Here is a 17,462-nt window from a genome sequence, read left to right on the forward strand (position 1 = left end):
ATCTCTCCATATGATTTAAAACATCACACACATTCAAAATGCTTTTTAACCCGGGATCATATAATACTGTCAACTTACGACAAAGTTTGATAAATCCACAACATAATGCCATAGAGCATATTTCCTTAACTTTGTCTAGTACACTACAGTTTATAAAAGGTTTTTTTGCAATCATTATCTCACTTTTAAATAGAATGTGTTTAACTTCAAAGTCTTTTAAGACAGTGATTATAATTATTTAATATCTGGGTCATTTAAGGCACAATAAACAATATTTTGATTTTATTTTTGCAGACTCTAATCTCCATTTTCTAATGCCTTTCAATGTATTTTATTAGTATCCCTCATGCAAATATTCCTTCTTTATTTTTGGACTTAGTGCCCTTCCAATTTTGTGGCTTCCTTTTGTCCAAAATTCTGAATGCCTTTCCTTTCAGTATTGAGGTATTATGCAAAGAAGAAACATATTGCATGATACATCATGCTTGGAATACTAATAGAAAGTTCTGAATTGAGATTTCTGTAGACAGCAGTGCATCCTTTTGTTTTTTTCAATCAGATTATTTTCATAGAAGCACATAAATCTTATCATTGCCCTGGCAGCCAACTATCTAATACACTTTAATGTATCAGAGAAACAAAAGGTGAATGGTCTAACTAGTTACATTTTTGAAGATCTTTTTGCTGTGAAATCAAATTTCCCTGTTTCATTCTCTGAAAGCTTTCTTGTGTGTTTACTCTAGGCAGGTAACCATATCTGAATGCTTCAGGTTTCTCATGTGTAAGAGCAGACAGCCAAGTAGATCTGGGTGGGAACTTAAAAGAAGCCTTTCTTAAACTGCAGCATGAGAATCACATGCATTCTAATAACACAGGATTTAAAACATGGATGGGGAAACACCTGGTTTTTCAGTTGTGTTTGCACTGTTATTGACATGCAGGATGGCTTCTATGGTCGGTATTAACTGTGTGATATTTTCCAAGTAATTCATTTGCAGTGCCTGTTCTAAAAACCTGGAACAAAACAGAGGAGAGGAAATTCAACTAGGCATATCAGTATTTTGAGAGGGATTTCACCACGGAAGAAGATAATGGAAAAACGTACCGATCCACATTTAAATTAATTTTGCTTGGATCCCCAGTCAGCAAATCTCTCAGTTTTTTAGATATGACATTGTCATGGTACAGTAAGCTGGTTGCTATTTCAGTACCCAGGTCTGCGGCTTCCAGGAGTTGCAAATCAAACGCACTGTCTTCACATAGGCTCTCATAGCTCATATTAGTAAACTGGCATGATTTTTCTATCAAATTGAAAGTTTCAGATTCACAAAGAAGTTCAGTCAAGTTTCGAAGTTGAGACAGCTTTCCAGAAAGGAGAAAACGTGAAAAATAGATTAGTTATGCTATTCTACATATTTAATGGCTAATAATAAGCAATTTCAAACTTGACTTACTTTTTAAAAAAAATTCTGCATATGTGTTTAATTAGTTGGTATTTGGTATTAGTTTTATTACAAAGCATTATTCTCTGTCATTTGAGTTTATTGTTCTCTTAAAAATTTTATAAAGTCTTTGGACCAGTTAGAACTGTTCTTTCTCTATAGATTTACAGGTTTAAAAAAATGTAACTGCCTCCAACTGCTCACAGAATGGGAAAAAAATATTTGCCAGCTCTATTTCTAACATCCAAGATCTACAAGGAACTCAAACATGCTGAAAGGAAAAAAAACAAACAGCCCCATTACAAAGTGGGCAAAATATATGAATAGACACTTCTCAAAAGAAGATATATGGGCAGCCAGCAGATACATGAAAAAATGCTCAGCCTCACTAATCATCAGAAAAATGCCACAAAATCACATTGAGATACCACCTAGCCTCAGTAACAATGACCATCATTAATAAAACAATAGCAGATACCAGCAAGGATGGGGATGGGGGAGGGAGGAAACGCTTCTACACTGTTGGTGGGAATGCAAACTAGCTCCACCACTATGGAAAACAGTGTGGCAATTTCTAAAAGAACTAGACATTGACCTTCCATATGACCCAGCAATCTCCCTACTGGGAATATACCTGGAGGAACTCAAATCATTCTACAAAAAAGATACCTGCGCACACATGTTTATTGCAGTACTATTCACAATAGCAAAAACGTGGAACCAACTGTGCTGCCCATTGAAACTGGACTGGATTAAAAAACATGTGAGATATATATATATACATACACACACACACACACACACACACACAATGGAATATTACACAGCCATAAAGAAGGACAAACAAATGGACTTTGCAGCAACTTGTATGAATTTGGAGTCTATCATACTCAGTGATTTATCATAGAAACAAAGAACAGAGTACTACATGTTTCCACTCATAAGCAGACCCTGAACATTTACCATAATACTATAAGGAAGGGATTGGCAGTAGTGGGATACTGCTGAGATGGGAGTAGAGACCCAACATCAATAAGGGCACCTGATCTCAAACCAGGCAAAGTGGGGACCAAAGGGAGGTCCAAACATTACCTGTATGATGTCCACCTGTATACCTAATTCTGAATTTTACCCTACATCTTTAAAATAAAATATAAAAAATACGTAGCTTAATTTTATCCAGTTTAAATCACAAATACTTCAATTCATTTTACATTTTAATTTATATTTTAAATTATGTGTAAGAGTAGATAGAAAGCAGGTTAGTTTTGTACATTTAAAAAACCCTTTTCCTCACATCTTTTAGGATGGCTACTATTTTAAAAAAATGTGTTGAAAAGGATATGAAGAAATGATAACCCTGTGCACTGTTGTTGGGAATGTAAAATCGTAAAATGGTGCCATTGCTATGAAAAACAACATGGTAGTTCTTTAAAAAATTAAAAACAGAATTACTATATGATCTAGAAATTCTACTTCTGGGCAAAAAACCACAGAGAACTAAAAGCAGGGTCCTGAAGAGATAGTTATAAAGCCATGTTCATAGCAACACTATTCACAATAGTCAAGAGAGAGAAGCAACACAAATGTCCATCAATAGACACGTGGATGAAAAAATTTGGCACATATATATGTTTGTCTACATATGTGTGTGTTTATGTGACATAACATAAACAGATAAACACTTACACATACTATGGAATATCATTAAACCTTAAAAGGAAAGAAATTCTGACATAGGCTGCAGCATGAATGAACCTTGGGGATACTATGCTAAGTGAAATAAGCCAGGCCCCCCAAAAGAAAAATACTATATGATATCACTTATCTGAGGTGTTAAACTAATCAAACTTATAGAGACAGAAAGTAGAACAGCGGTTGTCAGGGGCTGAGGATGGGGCAGTGAGAAGTTGTTTAATGGATATAGAGTCTCAGTTTTACAATATGAAGAGTTCTGGAAATTAGTTGCACAACAATGTGAACTTAATTAACACAACTGAACAGTTAAAATGGTTACAGCCGGGTGCAGTGTCTCACACTTGTAATCCCAGCACTTTGGGAGGCAGAGATGAGAGGATTGCCTGAGCCCATGAATTTGAGATCAGCCTGAGTAATAAGATGAGACCTCATCTCTATAATAATTCAAAAAATTAGCTGGGTGTGGTGGCGCACCCTTGTAGATACAGCTACTTGGAAGGCTGAGGTGGAAGGATCATCAGAACCCAGTAGGTCGAGGCTGCGGTGGCCATGAGCAGCGTGCCACAGCACTCCAGCCTGGGTGACAAAGTGAGACTCTGACTGAAAATAAATAAATAATTGGTTATGCTGGCAAATATTATGCTGTGTTTATTTTACCACATTTTTAAAAGTTGAAAAAACGTTAAAAGTCTTTCTTAAACAGCAACATGAGAATCACACATATTTTATTAAAACCATATTTAAACTAGGGATGAGATTACACCTTTTTTTTTCAGAAGTGTCAGGGCACTATGATTGATGTTATTATCTGCCCTCTTTGGTATTTCAGGATACTGGGTGCTTTTGTCCTGGGGAAGGGCTTAAAGGGGCATAAAATCCTACAACCAAAGGAAAAAGGGAAAAATGAGAATCAAAAATTTTCTATTCTGTCAACTATATTCCTCTCTGCAGTTCACTATATTCTATGTGTTCTGAGGATATATTCTATGCCTTACATCCTGGGGAAAGTTAAACATATATGTGTATATATATAATATAATTTATATTTTGCCTCTGGGATAGATATATGTATTAAAATTTATATATATGCCTCCAGGAAAGCCAGTTCTATAGTGCTTGGAAGCTACCTTAGAGCCATTCCATTTAAGAAGCCAAATAGATCAAAACAACATCTTAAGAAGCAAATATGTGTGCCATTCAGCTTCCAATTAGAAGTTGCATTTTGTCAGAAATGAAGTATTTTGTTGTACAAAGATTTTGGGGTATATTTCTTTCCATATCTAAAATAAGAAAGGCACAATGATGTGTCTTTAATGAAAGGTTTATAACTACATATAGGTCATAACAATTCAACACTGATCACCTTAAATAGTAGATATCATTGGTCTATTTTCCATTTTTTAAAAAAGTATGGTTGACCTCCAGCTTTGAACTATCCAAAATAGCTACATATGTACAAAAATTCTATGTATTAGTCTTATTGCTCTGAGAAATTTTCCATTCTGGAATAGATGCAACAATTTTACCAGTTGTAACTACATGTTTGCCACTCTATTCCTGACTTTAATTTTCCAAATACTAGGTTTGATTAAACCTCTAATAAATGGAATGGAGCTTCTATTCCACATCCTTCAATGACTTGTCTTTTGGTAATTTCTTAAAGAAAAAGATAAATACTAGTCCTAATATATTTGTTTTAATTGACTTTTGAGGATATAGTAAATTTAAATGACTTTTATACAATAGAGACTGAAACGTTTTTTAATTGCAGGTTTGGCATACATGTGTGGGAAATCAGTAAAAGATCACATAATATAGTCTTGGCTTACTAAGATAAAAGTTATAGAAGAGAAAATTGGAAATCTAGCCACACTGCTGATGTAGGTTTTATTCTCCAAAATAAAAACATAATCAGAGTCAATGATGTAGAATTCAGGGTCAATAATGGACTATATTGAGGAGTATATCCATCAAGGAGCAACATTATGGTCATTTTGTATTTGTCATTACTTACTACTTAATTCTAAGAACAATAAATGCATTAAACTTTTACAAGTTTCATAGATCATTAATAATCAACATAAATTCGACGAATTATAATTCTTCAGAAATCAGAAGTGTCAACTTCAGATTGCAGATTTGCCAAAATCTCATGTGGAACCTAACTCTTTCCTGACATAAGGTGAGGGTTCAGGCTTAAAATTGAGCAACAATCCATGACTAACTCCATTTTCAACTGTGACTGAATTTTCCAGGGTCTGGAACTTTTCAAATACAACTGAATCAGAATTGTATGTAGCATGATGGTATAGACCTCACAATATCATGGGCATAAAATGATAGAACAGCAATACTCCTGAGCTCATGGTGGGTAAATAGAAGGAGAAAATAGTCTATTTAAAAATTTAAAGGTGTTAAAATAAAAATATTGGCCAGGCATGGTGACTCATGCCTATAATCCCAGTATTTCAGGATACTGAAGTGGAAGAATTGCTTGAGCTCAGAAGTTTGAGACCAGCCTGGGCAACATAAAGAGACCTTGTCTCTACAAAAAAAAAATTTTTTTTTAATTAGGTGGGCATTGTGGCACACTCCTGTAGTCCAGTTACTTGGGAGGCTGAGGCAGAAGGATTGCCTGAGCCAAGGAGGTCAAGGTTGCGAAACCCTACCTTAAAAAAATAATATATATATGTATATATATATATATATATGTGTGTGTGTGTGTGTGTGTGTGTGTGTGTATTATATATTTATGTGTATATATATATATATATATATATATATATATATAATTTGTATTGTCAGCTATATTTCTGCCCAATATAGGGAGCATCTATTTTATACATAGTTCCCCAATCAGGAAGCTGTCCTTTCCACCAAAGGGACTGGACAGAAAAAAGAGAAAAAACAGACGATGAAGATAAGATAAAACACTTTTGTTTTAAAAAGAGCAAAATGTGCAAGCTGGGACAGATGGCTGGGAAACAGAGGGAAAAGACACCAATGAATGACTTCTCGCCACCATCATCATGAGTAAAGTTATGAAATTGGCGGGCTCTAACTGGCTGGGACCATCATGATACTAATTGTCAGGGTAAGCAAAGCAGGGATGTAAGAACATTTTTAAGAGTTTGTCTTCACTCTTTCTGATGCTGTGGATGCGACGCTAAAGGAACATGAAACTTGTGGTCTAGGATGAATGGTTCTGTCAATTTTACGTAGCAGCCATGCTTGTTAACTGATGACAATACGTTTACTTCCTAAGGGTTAAGGATTGTAGTTTCTTCCCACTTCCATGGCTTCTAGAACTTTTTTCACAGAACACTACATTCAAATATGGATTATGTTTTAAATTATTCTTAGTTTCAGTCCCATCCCATGAATATAAGTGGTTGAGACTGTATTGCTTCCATTTACCTAGTGTATATTGTGTGTTTCCTGGGTACTTCCTAAATTGAGAATTACAATGAGTAATCACCCGGCATACATGATTACATTGCTATTGCTCTCATTTAATGCCCCTGTTTTGTTTTGTTTTGTTTTGTTCATACGTTTACTGATCAAGCCTTAAGCTCCTACTATGCGGGGCTTTAGAGGTGAAGAAGATGGAATTTCATCAGAGTTGACAAGATCTAGGGAGGAAAACAGATCCTACATATACAAGACATTATAATGCCAAGTAATGAATTCCTAAAGTCAGAAGTCTTGCTGTCTTTAGAGACTCCTCTTCATGATGTTTCACCTCTCAGTGGCTGCCATGTGATTTCAACTCGACCTCCTAAATCACTCCTGACACTCTCTTCTTTCTGTCCTCTTGACATGGACACAGTGCCAGCTCTCCATTTTTGCTTAGGTTACTGCAAAAATAGCTCACTTGACTTTCCTCCAATCTCTTGTCTATAATTTTCTCAGAGAGATCTCTTTCTAAAATGCAAATTTCACCTTCTTCAAATTCACAACTTTCAGGATCAAATTCAAACCCCTTGACTAAACCTAGGGAAGCCTTGGGGATCCAGGCTCAGCCTCACTCCACAGTCCCTTTTCTGCCTATCCCATGTACAATTTCTGCTTCTGGACACATGATCCCAGGTACCCTACACCTGTCTTTCAGGTTCACACCTTTGTCTTCATACAAACTCAAAACTTTTTGTCTAGAATGCATGACTCTGACCTATTCTACACAGCCTTCAAAACTCAGAGTAAGCACTGTCTCCTCTATAAAATGTCTTCTCTTCACTTCCATCCCCTGCAATCCACGTTAGCTATCCTGCCTCCATACACAGAATCCTGTTCATTCACATACCACTACACTTAGCTCATTGTGGTATATATAATTGTTGGTCTGCTTTTCCATCTCCTCCACTGGATTGATTATTAGCACTTTAAGGTTAGGGTGTATGTCTTATAAATAAATAGGTCAGTATTATGGGAGCACAGATAATGGATGGAGAAATATTATAGGAACATAGAAGACAAAGCCATTATCCTGGCTAGGAAACAGGGAGAAAGATGATACTCTAATATTATAGAAGAAGTGAATTTTGAACTTGTCCTTGAGGGATAAGTAAGAATTTTCCAGATGAATGCATAGCTTCCCTCTCATTTGCACAAACAAATTAAGATAATACTAAATTAAGTACATTAGAAAACTCAATGCATGTAGAAAACTAGTGCTAAAATGTAGGTAATCTACCCAGTACATTTATTTCTAATACGCATGGACACAATGTTTTGCATGCCTGCTTAGCTATACCATGTTGACTATACAGCAAGTCATCTTGCTTGACCTGAATAAAGCAGTTCTAATTTTACTTTATCCCTGGCTACATAAATCCAATTAAACTGCTGTTCTTACTAGGAAAGCCGCTTTCAAATTTTAATAGGGTTATTTAAGAAATGAAGTGAATTTCATGATAACCTGTACCCTATATGCATGAGCTAAACAAAGGATAATAGACAAATGGCATGGATAGATCCAAACTTCAGAGTTTTACAGTTTTTTTGGTTGCTTTTCTCCCTTTCTTCAATATAATATATTTCTCTATGACATTAATTTCTGCTTCTGATAGCAATCATAAAAATTGGTTGAGTCAACTTTTGAGATTTCTGTATGTTGTGAAGTCTCAAATATCAGCTTTCGAAATCCACTTTTATAGATTTTAAAATTTAGGATATCTCAAATTGAAATTAGATTGTGAGTCTTCTTTCAAATTATGAAACTCAATAAGATAACTATATTATTATCTATTCCTTTATGTACGTGCATACTATACTTAGGCTCTTGTGAGTCATTTCATGCAGAGATCGCCACAATTTAAAACAAAATACCATTAGATAACACCAAAATCTTTTGCCACTCTTTTTCTAGAGTCATAAGTGGGACCATTATAAATCAAGAGTCAAAATAGGATTGCTATTTACAAAGATCATATTTAAAACTTAAAGCATATCTTGCCAAAGTGTTACAGGAAGTGATGAGGTTTATTTTTCTCTTTCATGGCTTACTTTTGATTTTAGTATTTCAGGAACTGGAGGGAAGTAATCCTCATAGGAACCATTTCGAAGAAGAGATTTTTTAAATCGTATTGTGGACTGCAAGAGTCTTAGATTTTCTGTAAAGTAGGGGAGAAAAGTTACTTTATGTGAATTGCAAGGTCATTTAGGAAACCCATTTGAAAGACACCTCTATCCCGATTTATTACTAGATTTTTTTTTAAAGATAATAGCCTAGTTCAATATAAGTACAAGATGAGTGAAAATTTCACCTTTATTTGAACCATGGGGACAAGATAATTCATTATTTTAAAAATATTCATAGATATTCTGCTTAGAGATAAAAATATTTTTAGCAAAGCTGCGACACAGTTTTGGCTCTTTGTGAACTGAATATGCTTTTATTTTTGACTTTTAGATATGCTATTAAGCTGAAGTATGTTGGGGAGAATAGGTTTTGTAATCACTGTGATGCAAAAAGCCCTTCCAACCTTGATTAATTCATGCCTAGCAATAAAGACCAGGCTTAAATATTTGTTGTATTATTTGCTTACCATTCATTCTAAAAAATAAGAAAAAAAAAAACTACTTTGGTATAAGAAAAAAGAATGTGTGTGTCCTAGAAAGTGTGAGAAAATAGATATTTTCTCTTTTAAAAAGGGGAAAAAATATGATTGAAAGCAATCTTCATGGCTAACCATGTAGGCAGAATATTGAAAATAAAGTGTGTGAGGGTAAAAATAAAAATAATCTGCCACAAAAAAAGCCTCTGTTTAGGTAATTGACATCTGCTTTTAGAACTCTGCATTATCAGTCTTCATTATTTCTCAGCTATTAAAATTATGAAAAACAGAAAATGTCATAAAGGATTATGTGAGCACCTAATGACTCTGGACATTTAGAAAGTTTATCCAGGTGGCTTTTATCACATTATCCATCATATGGCCCTTATCTAGGAAAGTCTGTACAAGTACCCAGCAGCAACAGAATAATATAATAATTTGATTAGATATATTCCCTTCCTAGATCAAATCACCAAACTAAAACTGTTGCATATGGAAACTAAGATTTAAAAAATTTTCTTGCCTTTGTAAGCAAGTGCCTTACAGACCTGCTATTTTAGAACAGAATTAAAAACCATGAGCAAAGTTTCAACTATTAAGAAGAATATTACCTTGTGATCCCCTGGCCAAATTGTCGGTCACATTTCTCACACACACCAAGTAAGGAATATAAGGACTATTTGCTGATATATTTAAGAGAGCATCTTCAAAGTTTTCCAGAATTAGGAGCCTATGGAATTAGAAAGGAAAATATAAATTAAGTCATATAAAAACAAAGCAAAGCTGTGTTTTCGAGGTCATGTTAGCCCCTGTTTGTTTGGCACTGGTTGACTTAGGCATTGAAATATCATGAGGTTGGACATCTTTCCTCATCAGGTCCAACTGCACAAAGGCAGCACCAATCTGGATTCCCTGAGCCATTGCCTTTTCCATGTACGCTGTCTTTATATTCATTACTTTAATATCCATCACAGGTCAGCTTAAGATCATTTCTAGGCACACTAATATGAAAAGTCCAGTTAAAGTTGAATTATAAGCAATGAATAATTTTTTTTAGTGTAAGTACATCCCATGTCTCCTACATCCTTTTCTTTACTTTTCGTTTTTTTCCCTAAATTTGGTAACCCCTTCTGGGTCTCAGTTTCTTCTCTTGTTAACTGACAGGGGCTAGATGATCTGCTGGGCCCCCATCTATAATACTCGATAACTAGATTTGAATTAATTTAATTGTGATTAAAAAGAAATAGTGAGATCCAGTTGCTCCATGTAAGTTCCTTTTTTCTCCAAACAACCAAATTAGTGTTCCCAAATTAACCCCTGTCTGGTTTCCTTTCAAAGGCTACATGAGGACAGAGCCTAAGATTTTTAAGGCCTATGTATGTGAGTGTGTAAGTATGTGTGTATTGTATGTGTCCTGTCACTTCAATTGTGAGGTCGCATTTCTATTTATTTTGTAACTTCTTCCCTTAGTGTCTACTACTGAATTTTGTGTACAGTAAAGATAGAATCAATGTCAATGACTGATTTGGGGATCATCTGCTTTGAGTCAAACTGTGGTACACAAGTTAACTAGTCCTATTGGTTGTTTAACTTAGACTCTATTAAAATTAGAATGGGAGGGATTCATCTTGGCATAGCTAGTAAATGCAGAAAAATGTTTGCATTAATATTAAAGAAGACCAGAGGTGTTTGTGAGTTAACAACACTGAATCCTTGAGAAACTTAAGAAATAAAGTTATGGCAAGAAAAGTCTTAAACTTGGCAATCAGAGCACAGCTAAGTGGTCAGCTGGCTGACTCTCATTTAAATACCATTCATAGTCTCTATATTTAAAAAAGTCCTCTTGCTTTTGCTTAGGCGCTTCCTTGACTAGAGACTCTTGATAACATTATAATCAACTGTCTCAGAGCTTTTAGACAGTTAGCCTCATTATTTATTAAAACCTCCTTGTAGATAATCAATACAACTTATCAATTCACAAGTGAAGGACAAGGGAATGTATTCTTAGACTATCTGGCCTCCCCTTCCTCCCAAAAAAATCTATCAGGGAAATTTCTAAGTCATATTATAACTATTAAAAAATCTAACAGGAGTGTTACAGATGACTGCTTTATAGGTTATTCATATATAATATGAAGTCATGCTCACATACATCAAGTTTCATGGATTGTGACACTACCTATGATATCAGTGAGTCAAGTCAAATCAACTCAAGGTCTAATGATGATGAATGTACTCACAATACAGTCCTAAGACAAAAATCCTTGAGCAAATGTTTTGGGATATATGATAGCTTTAAGAATGTTGAGGGGCCAGACACAGTCGAGTCACACCTGTAAAACGAAGCACTTTGGGAAGCCAAGGCGAAAGGATTGCCTGAGGCCAGGAGTTCAAGACCAACCTGGGAAATATGAAAAACTCATCTCTACAATAAATCAAAAATTTAGCAGCGTGGTGGTGCACGCCTGTAGTCCCAGCTACTAGGGAGGCTGAAACAGAAGGATCGCCTAAGCCCAGAAGGTTGGAGGCGCAGTGGCCATGATTGTGCCACTGCACTCTTACCTGGGCAACAGAGTGAGATGCCGACTCAAAAAAAAAAAAAAAAAGGTTGAGGAAGTAGGAAGCAGAAAGACTCAAAAGATAAACTATAAGATGGAATTTGAGAATTTTGAGAATCTAAAACATCAAAGAAGAGACAAATGAAACTTTGGGGGGCAGGGGAGTTAATTAATTTATTTGATTTGATTATATCAATAAGTATAGTTTTCGAGACAAGCTTATTTCGCCTGTGAGCAACTTGGAAAAAAATCTATTTAATTTTGTATTCTAGTTCTTACTCATTCCTGATCCCATCCTCCTCATAAAATGCCTGGCATTTATGTGTCATACATCATAGGCTAGAACTGGTAGCTATTGACCTGATAACATAAGTAGGAGAGATACAGAAAGCTGCAGAGATATCAGCCATTTATGAGGGAGGCTTCTCTGTATGGACACACGTGGGATGGTTCCCCTGCCTCAGTGAGTCGGTCCTCTCAGCCCGCTCTCTCACTTTTTCCCACACTTCCCAATATTGCCCTTCCTCCTTTTGTGTCTTCCTCTCTGTCATAGCTATTACACAGAGAGCCATGTACACCTGGTTTCTTGCTAATCAGCAAAATATTGGCCCAAATCTTCTAAATGGACTAGAACAAGAGGTTTTAAGCATCAAACAGAGGGCAGGTGGGCTAAAATTGAACTTGTAATACCATCGAAGTCATTCTTTTGGTTTCATAAAGAACATTTGGTTACCAAGATTTTTGAGAAAGGATTTAATATACCACAAAAAATAAGATTCCATATCTATGTGCCGCTGTTTGGGCACAAATACTCAATTATCCCTTTAAACCATTTAATTGATCTCTCCTTTATATAAAATCCTACCTATGTCCCAAGACTGCTTACAATAAAAGGAAAGCTTATAGATGTGCACATGCACGCACATAAGCACACACACAAACACAAAACAATAAAAACAATGACCTTGGGATAATAGTACTAGAGGGAAGAACTATGAGGGGAAAGTATTTTTGAACAGCTTTCTTTAGAAAATTCTGGGCCCAAAACGAAACAAAACAAAACAAAAACTTTTATCTTATGCCAGTATTGCCACGTTGTGATTATTTTGAAGCAGGAATGGAAACAAAGCCTGAAGATAAGAAATCCCTTAATTTCATCAATCTCAACAAGAGCCATCTTGAAAGTATTGAATTCTTCCTAATAAACTGTCAGCTAGCTGTCAGCAACTAACTACATTTGCTGCAGAATTTTCACATCTGTGATGCTGGCATTATCAAGGCTATGAATGCCTCAAGGCTCGGATAAAGATACCTGGCTTCAGCAATAAGCATCCAGTTATCTCAATTTAAAGGTATTTTGCCATTATTATTTTTGATGGCTGTATAGGGAATGTGTTTCAAAGACATGACTATTTGGAGCATGGCAGCCTGGCTAGGGAGAAATTGCCCAAGGGCTCAGTTGCTGTGAGAAGCACCTGGATTAGCCACCTTAGAGGGTGAGAGAGATGGTGGCAGAAACATCTACTCAGAGTTGGAGAACTTCTCATTAAATAATAGAAAGATTATAAACAACCATTTGTTTCAACAAAATAAGTACCACTGTTTGTTTTTATTTGTGCAAACTTTCATTAGCACAAAAAATGAAATCATTTGGGACTAAAGTCAAAAAATGTCAACAGTATAATTTACAGGCTAAAGTAACCTTTGCCTAATAGGCCAGCTGGTCTCTTAATTTGCGTTGAACTACTGGAATTTACCTCAATCAGTTACTATAAGCACCTGCTTGCATTTCTTACCATAATCATCACAGTTACTTCAAGGATCGACTTATATTAATGGTCTTCAGACATCATGGTTGCTGCTGTTTCTACTATTTATTCCTGGAACTTTAGGTATACCAACGAAAGCTTAAAATTAAATTACCTATAAACAGTTTCGCCTACCTGAATATCACTGAAAGCAAGCAAATTTTGGCATTACCTTAATTGAGCATTAAAATCTTTTTATTTTTTAAAAACGATGTCTTCTTCTTCTAAAAAAGAAATGGTGATGTGAAATGTTGGATTCTGCTATGGCCTGAACGTCTTGACTCTCCCCAAATGCATATCTTGAACTGCTAACCCCTAAGATGATGGTATTAGGAGGGGGGCTTCGGGAGGTGATTAGGTCACGGAGGTGGAACACTCAGGAGTGGAATTAGTGTCCTCATAAAAGAGACGCAGAGAGCTACTTGCCGCTTCCACCATGTGAGGTGGCAACAAGAAGGTGCCACATAAGAATCGCAAAGCAGGCCCCTGTCAGACACAAAAACTGCCAGCACCTTGATCTTGAACTTTTTAGCCTCCAGAACTGGGGAAGATTAATTTCTATTGTTTTTTGTTTGTTTGTTTGTTTGTTTTGAGTCGAGTCTTACTCTGTCGCCCAGACCGGAGTGCAGTGGCCGCTCCCAGCCACCGCAGCCTCGACCTGTTGGGCTCCGGCGATCCTTCCGCCTCAGCCTTCCGAGTACCCGGAATTACAGGCGTGCGCCACCACGCCCGGCTAATTTTTTGATTTTAGTGTAGAGATGAGATCTCGCCTGCCCAGGCAGGTCTCGAACCCACGGGCTCAGGCAATCCACTCACCTCAGCCTCCCAAAGGTGCGGGATTACAGGCTGAGCCACTGAGCCCGGCTAATTTCTATTGTTTATAAGCAGCCTCATTTATGATATTTTGCTGTAGCAGCCTAAATAGACTGAGACAGATGCTTATACATTTTTCATGGTGAAAGATCTTAAAAGAGTTGGCAACTGGGCCTCCAGCTAGATTCTCCTCAAAGACGTTAGGTAACCAATCCAGACATGACACACTGGATCTGGTTACACAATCTGAGAACTGAAAAAGATATTTTCATGTTATATAATCCACAAGTATCATCGAATAATGCCACAAAAAAATAAGATTCAACTTTACTGCACTTAGACTATGTCCTTTCCTTTGCTGAGTCAGTAGTTGATTTTTCTATTCTGTGGTTTCACCCACTGATAAGAGAATTATGTTTGTGAACTGTTTTGATTGTTTACTCAATCAAGTTATCTACTAATTTAGAAAACAACAAATGAACACTCACTGTGCAGCCAGACTGCTTGGAGATAGTGTCTGTTCATCATCCTCCATCCACACATGCGATGTATTATCAGAGTCACCTAAAGCAATAATATTTTTATAGGTAAACATTTAACATGGTTTGTTTAATTTAATTTAATCTAAGCAAAAACCATCTCAGGTCAGATTATTGGGGAGAAAATGCAGACCTCTGCAGAATCTTTCCCCAAAGAATTTTACAAAGACATCGATGCTCTTTCTGTTGGAAATATTTAGGATATGTATAAGAAATAGATGTCTACTAATCAAAAAAATCCCAATGGCCAAGCACATGCATGTCTAATAAATTCTTTCTCTGTGCATCAAACCATTTAATTGTTTTATCCTAGGACCTGCATGCGTAAATGACCGCCGAATACTATAATGAAGATTGACTACCACGTGATCTGTTAATCAAATAAAGCCAATTTTAGTCTTATGGGTCACTGGATTTTTTTTTTTTTCTTTTTGCCTTCAGTTGTCTAGAATCTAGCCTTAGGAAACATCTGCCATCACTAATCTGTATTTTCTATCTTTCAAAACGCAGCCACTGATCTCAATTGAATACAGCTGTGAATGCAAATAGACAAATGTTAACAGAATTGTTCTGAGCAGTCTCAAATAATATGAAGGGGCAGAGTGTGGAAGGTAATCACTAAGTTTGGTCTAATGGAAACCACATGCAAATATCTAATTCAAAGTTATAAGTTGTCCCTAGAAGTTAAATAGGTCCCTGATTCAGCCTGCTGAATAAGGTTGTATAATAAAAGAGTAAGTGTTCAAGAGCATTCACATACAAATTGAAAATGAAAATGCATAAATAAAAACCCCATGCATTCGATGCTCTAATCCCGCTTCTTTAGGAAAACAGTATCACTTATTTCAGTCTTCTCTTTAGACTCTACTCATTCCTAATAAGTAATCCCGTAGGTTTCAAAGCTGTCATTTTTAGCATTGACTTAATCACTTTCAAAGGGGCATTTTATTACCATCTCTAATGGTTCTTCTGTTGTCTCTAGTTAGTGCATCCTGAAGCCCTCTAAAAGTGTCCTAACACAAAACTATGCAACCATCCATTCTTTTCTGGTGCTAATTGTTTATTTTACTTAAATTAGCATGTACATAAAAAAGACTGTCTTGAGATTAGAAGTCTCCTTGTCTGTCTCCTTTAGCAGTTGTGTTTAAGAGATGTTTGTATTACACAACCCATAGTAAATGGCAGAGTAGCTTTTTCAGTTTTTCCTGTTCAGTGGAGTGGAGTTTTCCTGTGGTCTGTTGAAGGTGCAGCTGGATGTTAGTGCTTTAACAACAGTAATGCATTAGTGAGTTAAAGAATGAAGATGCTCAGAATAAATAAACAGAATTAATAACAGTAATACCTACTATTTATTGACATCCATATTAGAATAATCAAAGACAGAAATCTGTTGAGATTCATGCTTTTGCAACATAAAGGTGCATAAAGCAGCTTTTCTCTTTTTTATTTATTTATTTATTTATTTTGAGTTGGAGTCCTCTGTCACCCAGACTGGAGTGCAGTGGCCACTCCCGGCCACCGCAGCCTCGACCTGCTGGACTCCGGCGATCCTTCCGCCTCAGCCTTCCGAGTAGCTGGAAGTACAGGCGCGCGCTACCACACCCGGCTCATTTTGATTTATTGTAGAGATGAGGTCTCGCCAAGTTGCCCAGGTGGGTCTCAAACCCACGGGCTCAGGCAATCCACTCACCTCAGCCTCCCTAAGGCGTGGATTACAGGCTGAGCCGCCGCAGCTTTTCTCAAGATCAAATCTTGCTCACTCTGAACTCCTCTGTGACGCTGAGCAAGTTAATTGGCATTTGTATACTGTGAAGTTATAGAGTTTCTCTTTTTCATCAAGCTATTAAAATAAGTATCTAATAGAAAATTAACTTTATGCTATCAATGATAGACTTGACCCTGAAGCTTAAAAGGAATTTTTCCCTCTGACCACTAAGGACTATAAAGTATCTTGGAAGAAATACTGTGCTAAAAAAGGCCTTAATGAAGTGGAAAAATATTACAGACCTTTAAAAACTGAGATTTGACTTCTTTTTTATTTGTAGGATTAGACATATTTTTAAATGATACCTCAGACATAGAAATCTATTGCACCTATAACCTCTTTTCATCAGTAAGGATTGCTTTCTATTGAAAAATGCGATTTAATATACTTGACTACTTTGCAAAAGAGCAAATTCCAAAAATCCACAAAGGTAATCTCCGCTCCCAAAACTCAGTATTTATAAATGAACATACTAGAGCTTATTAACCGTGTAGCAGGGATCCTGGCTGCGGCAGAGCTGAGAATTAGGTATCTTAAGACAGGAAGTTAGGAGACAACCTTCTTCCCAAGAGTTTATTTGCATCTCCATATTTTCATGGTTGTTGAGGAGGCTCCGGAAGAAACCTTGAAGTGTGCTAATGATTCAGGTTGGATCAGAGATGGACATAGGGTGGAGACGTGGACAGAAATCAGAGTGTGGAGAGGAATAGGGGAGCAGCTGTGAAAAAAATGGATTACGTGAAGAGTGTGGCATAAAGAGCCAAACTCCAACTCACAAACTCC

General features: G+C 36.4%; 1 protein-coding gene across 1 annotated transcript in view; it reads right to left on the minus strand.

The window, feature by feature from the left end:
• Nucleotides 1-17,462, minus strand: part of ABCA12 (ATP binding cassette subfamily A member 12) — a 176,659-nt gene that overhangs the window by 78,485 nt on the left and 80,712 nt on the right. The window contains exons 9-13 of the mRNA XM_008053854.1: nt 14,864-14,939; nt 9,808-9,926; nt 8,646-8,752; nt 1,106-1,362; nt 902-1,014 (exon numbers count right to left, since the gene is read on the minus strand). Coding sequence (XP_008052045.1) covers nt 902-1,014; nt 1,106-1,362; nt 8,646-8,752; nt 9,808-9,926; nt 14,864-14,939 — 672 coding nt within the window. The remainder of the gene's footprint in view (nt 1-901; nt 1,015-1,105; nt 1,363-8,645; nt 8,753-9,807; nt 9,927-14,863; nt 14,940-17,462) is intronic.

This window comes from Carlito syrichta, unplaced genomic scaffold, assembly GCF_000164805.1.
Source record: "Carlito syrichta isolate Samal-C Ts95f unplaced genomic scaffold, Tarsius_syrichta-2.0.1 Scaffold10796, whole genome shotgun sequence".
In the NCBI taxonomy this organism is placed as follows: Eukaryota; Metazoa; Chordata; class Mammalia; order Primates; family Tarsiidae; genus Carlito; species Carlito syrichta.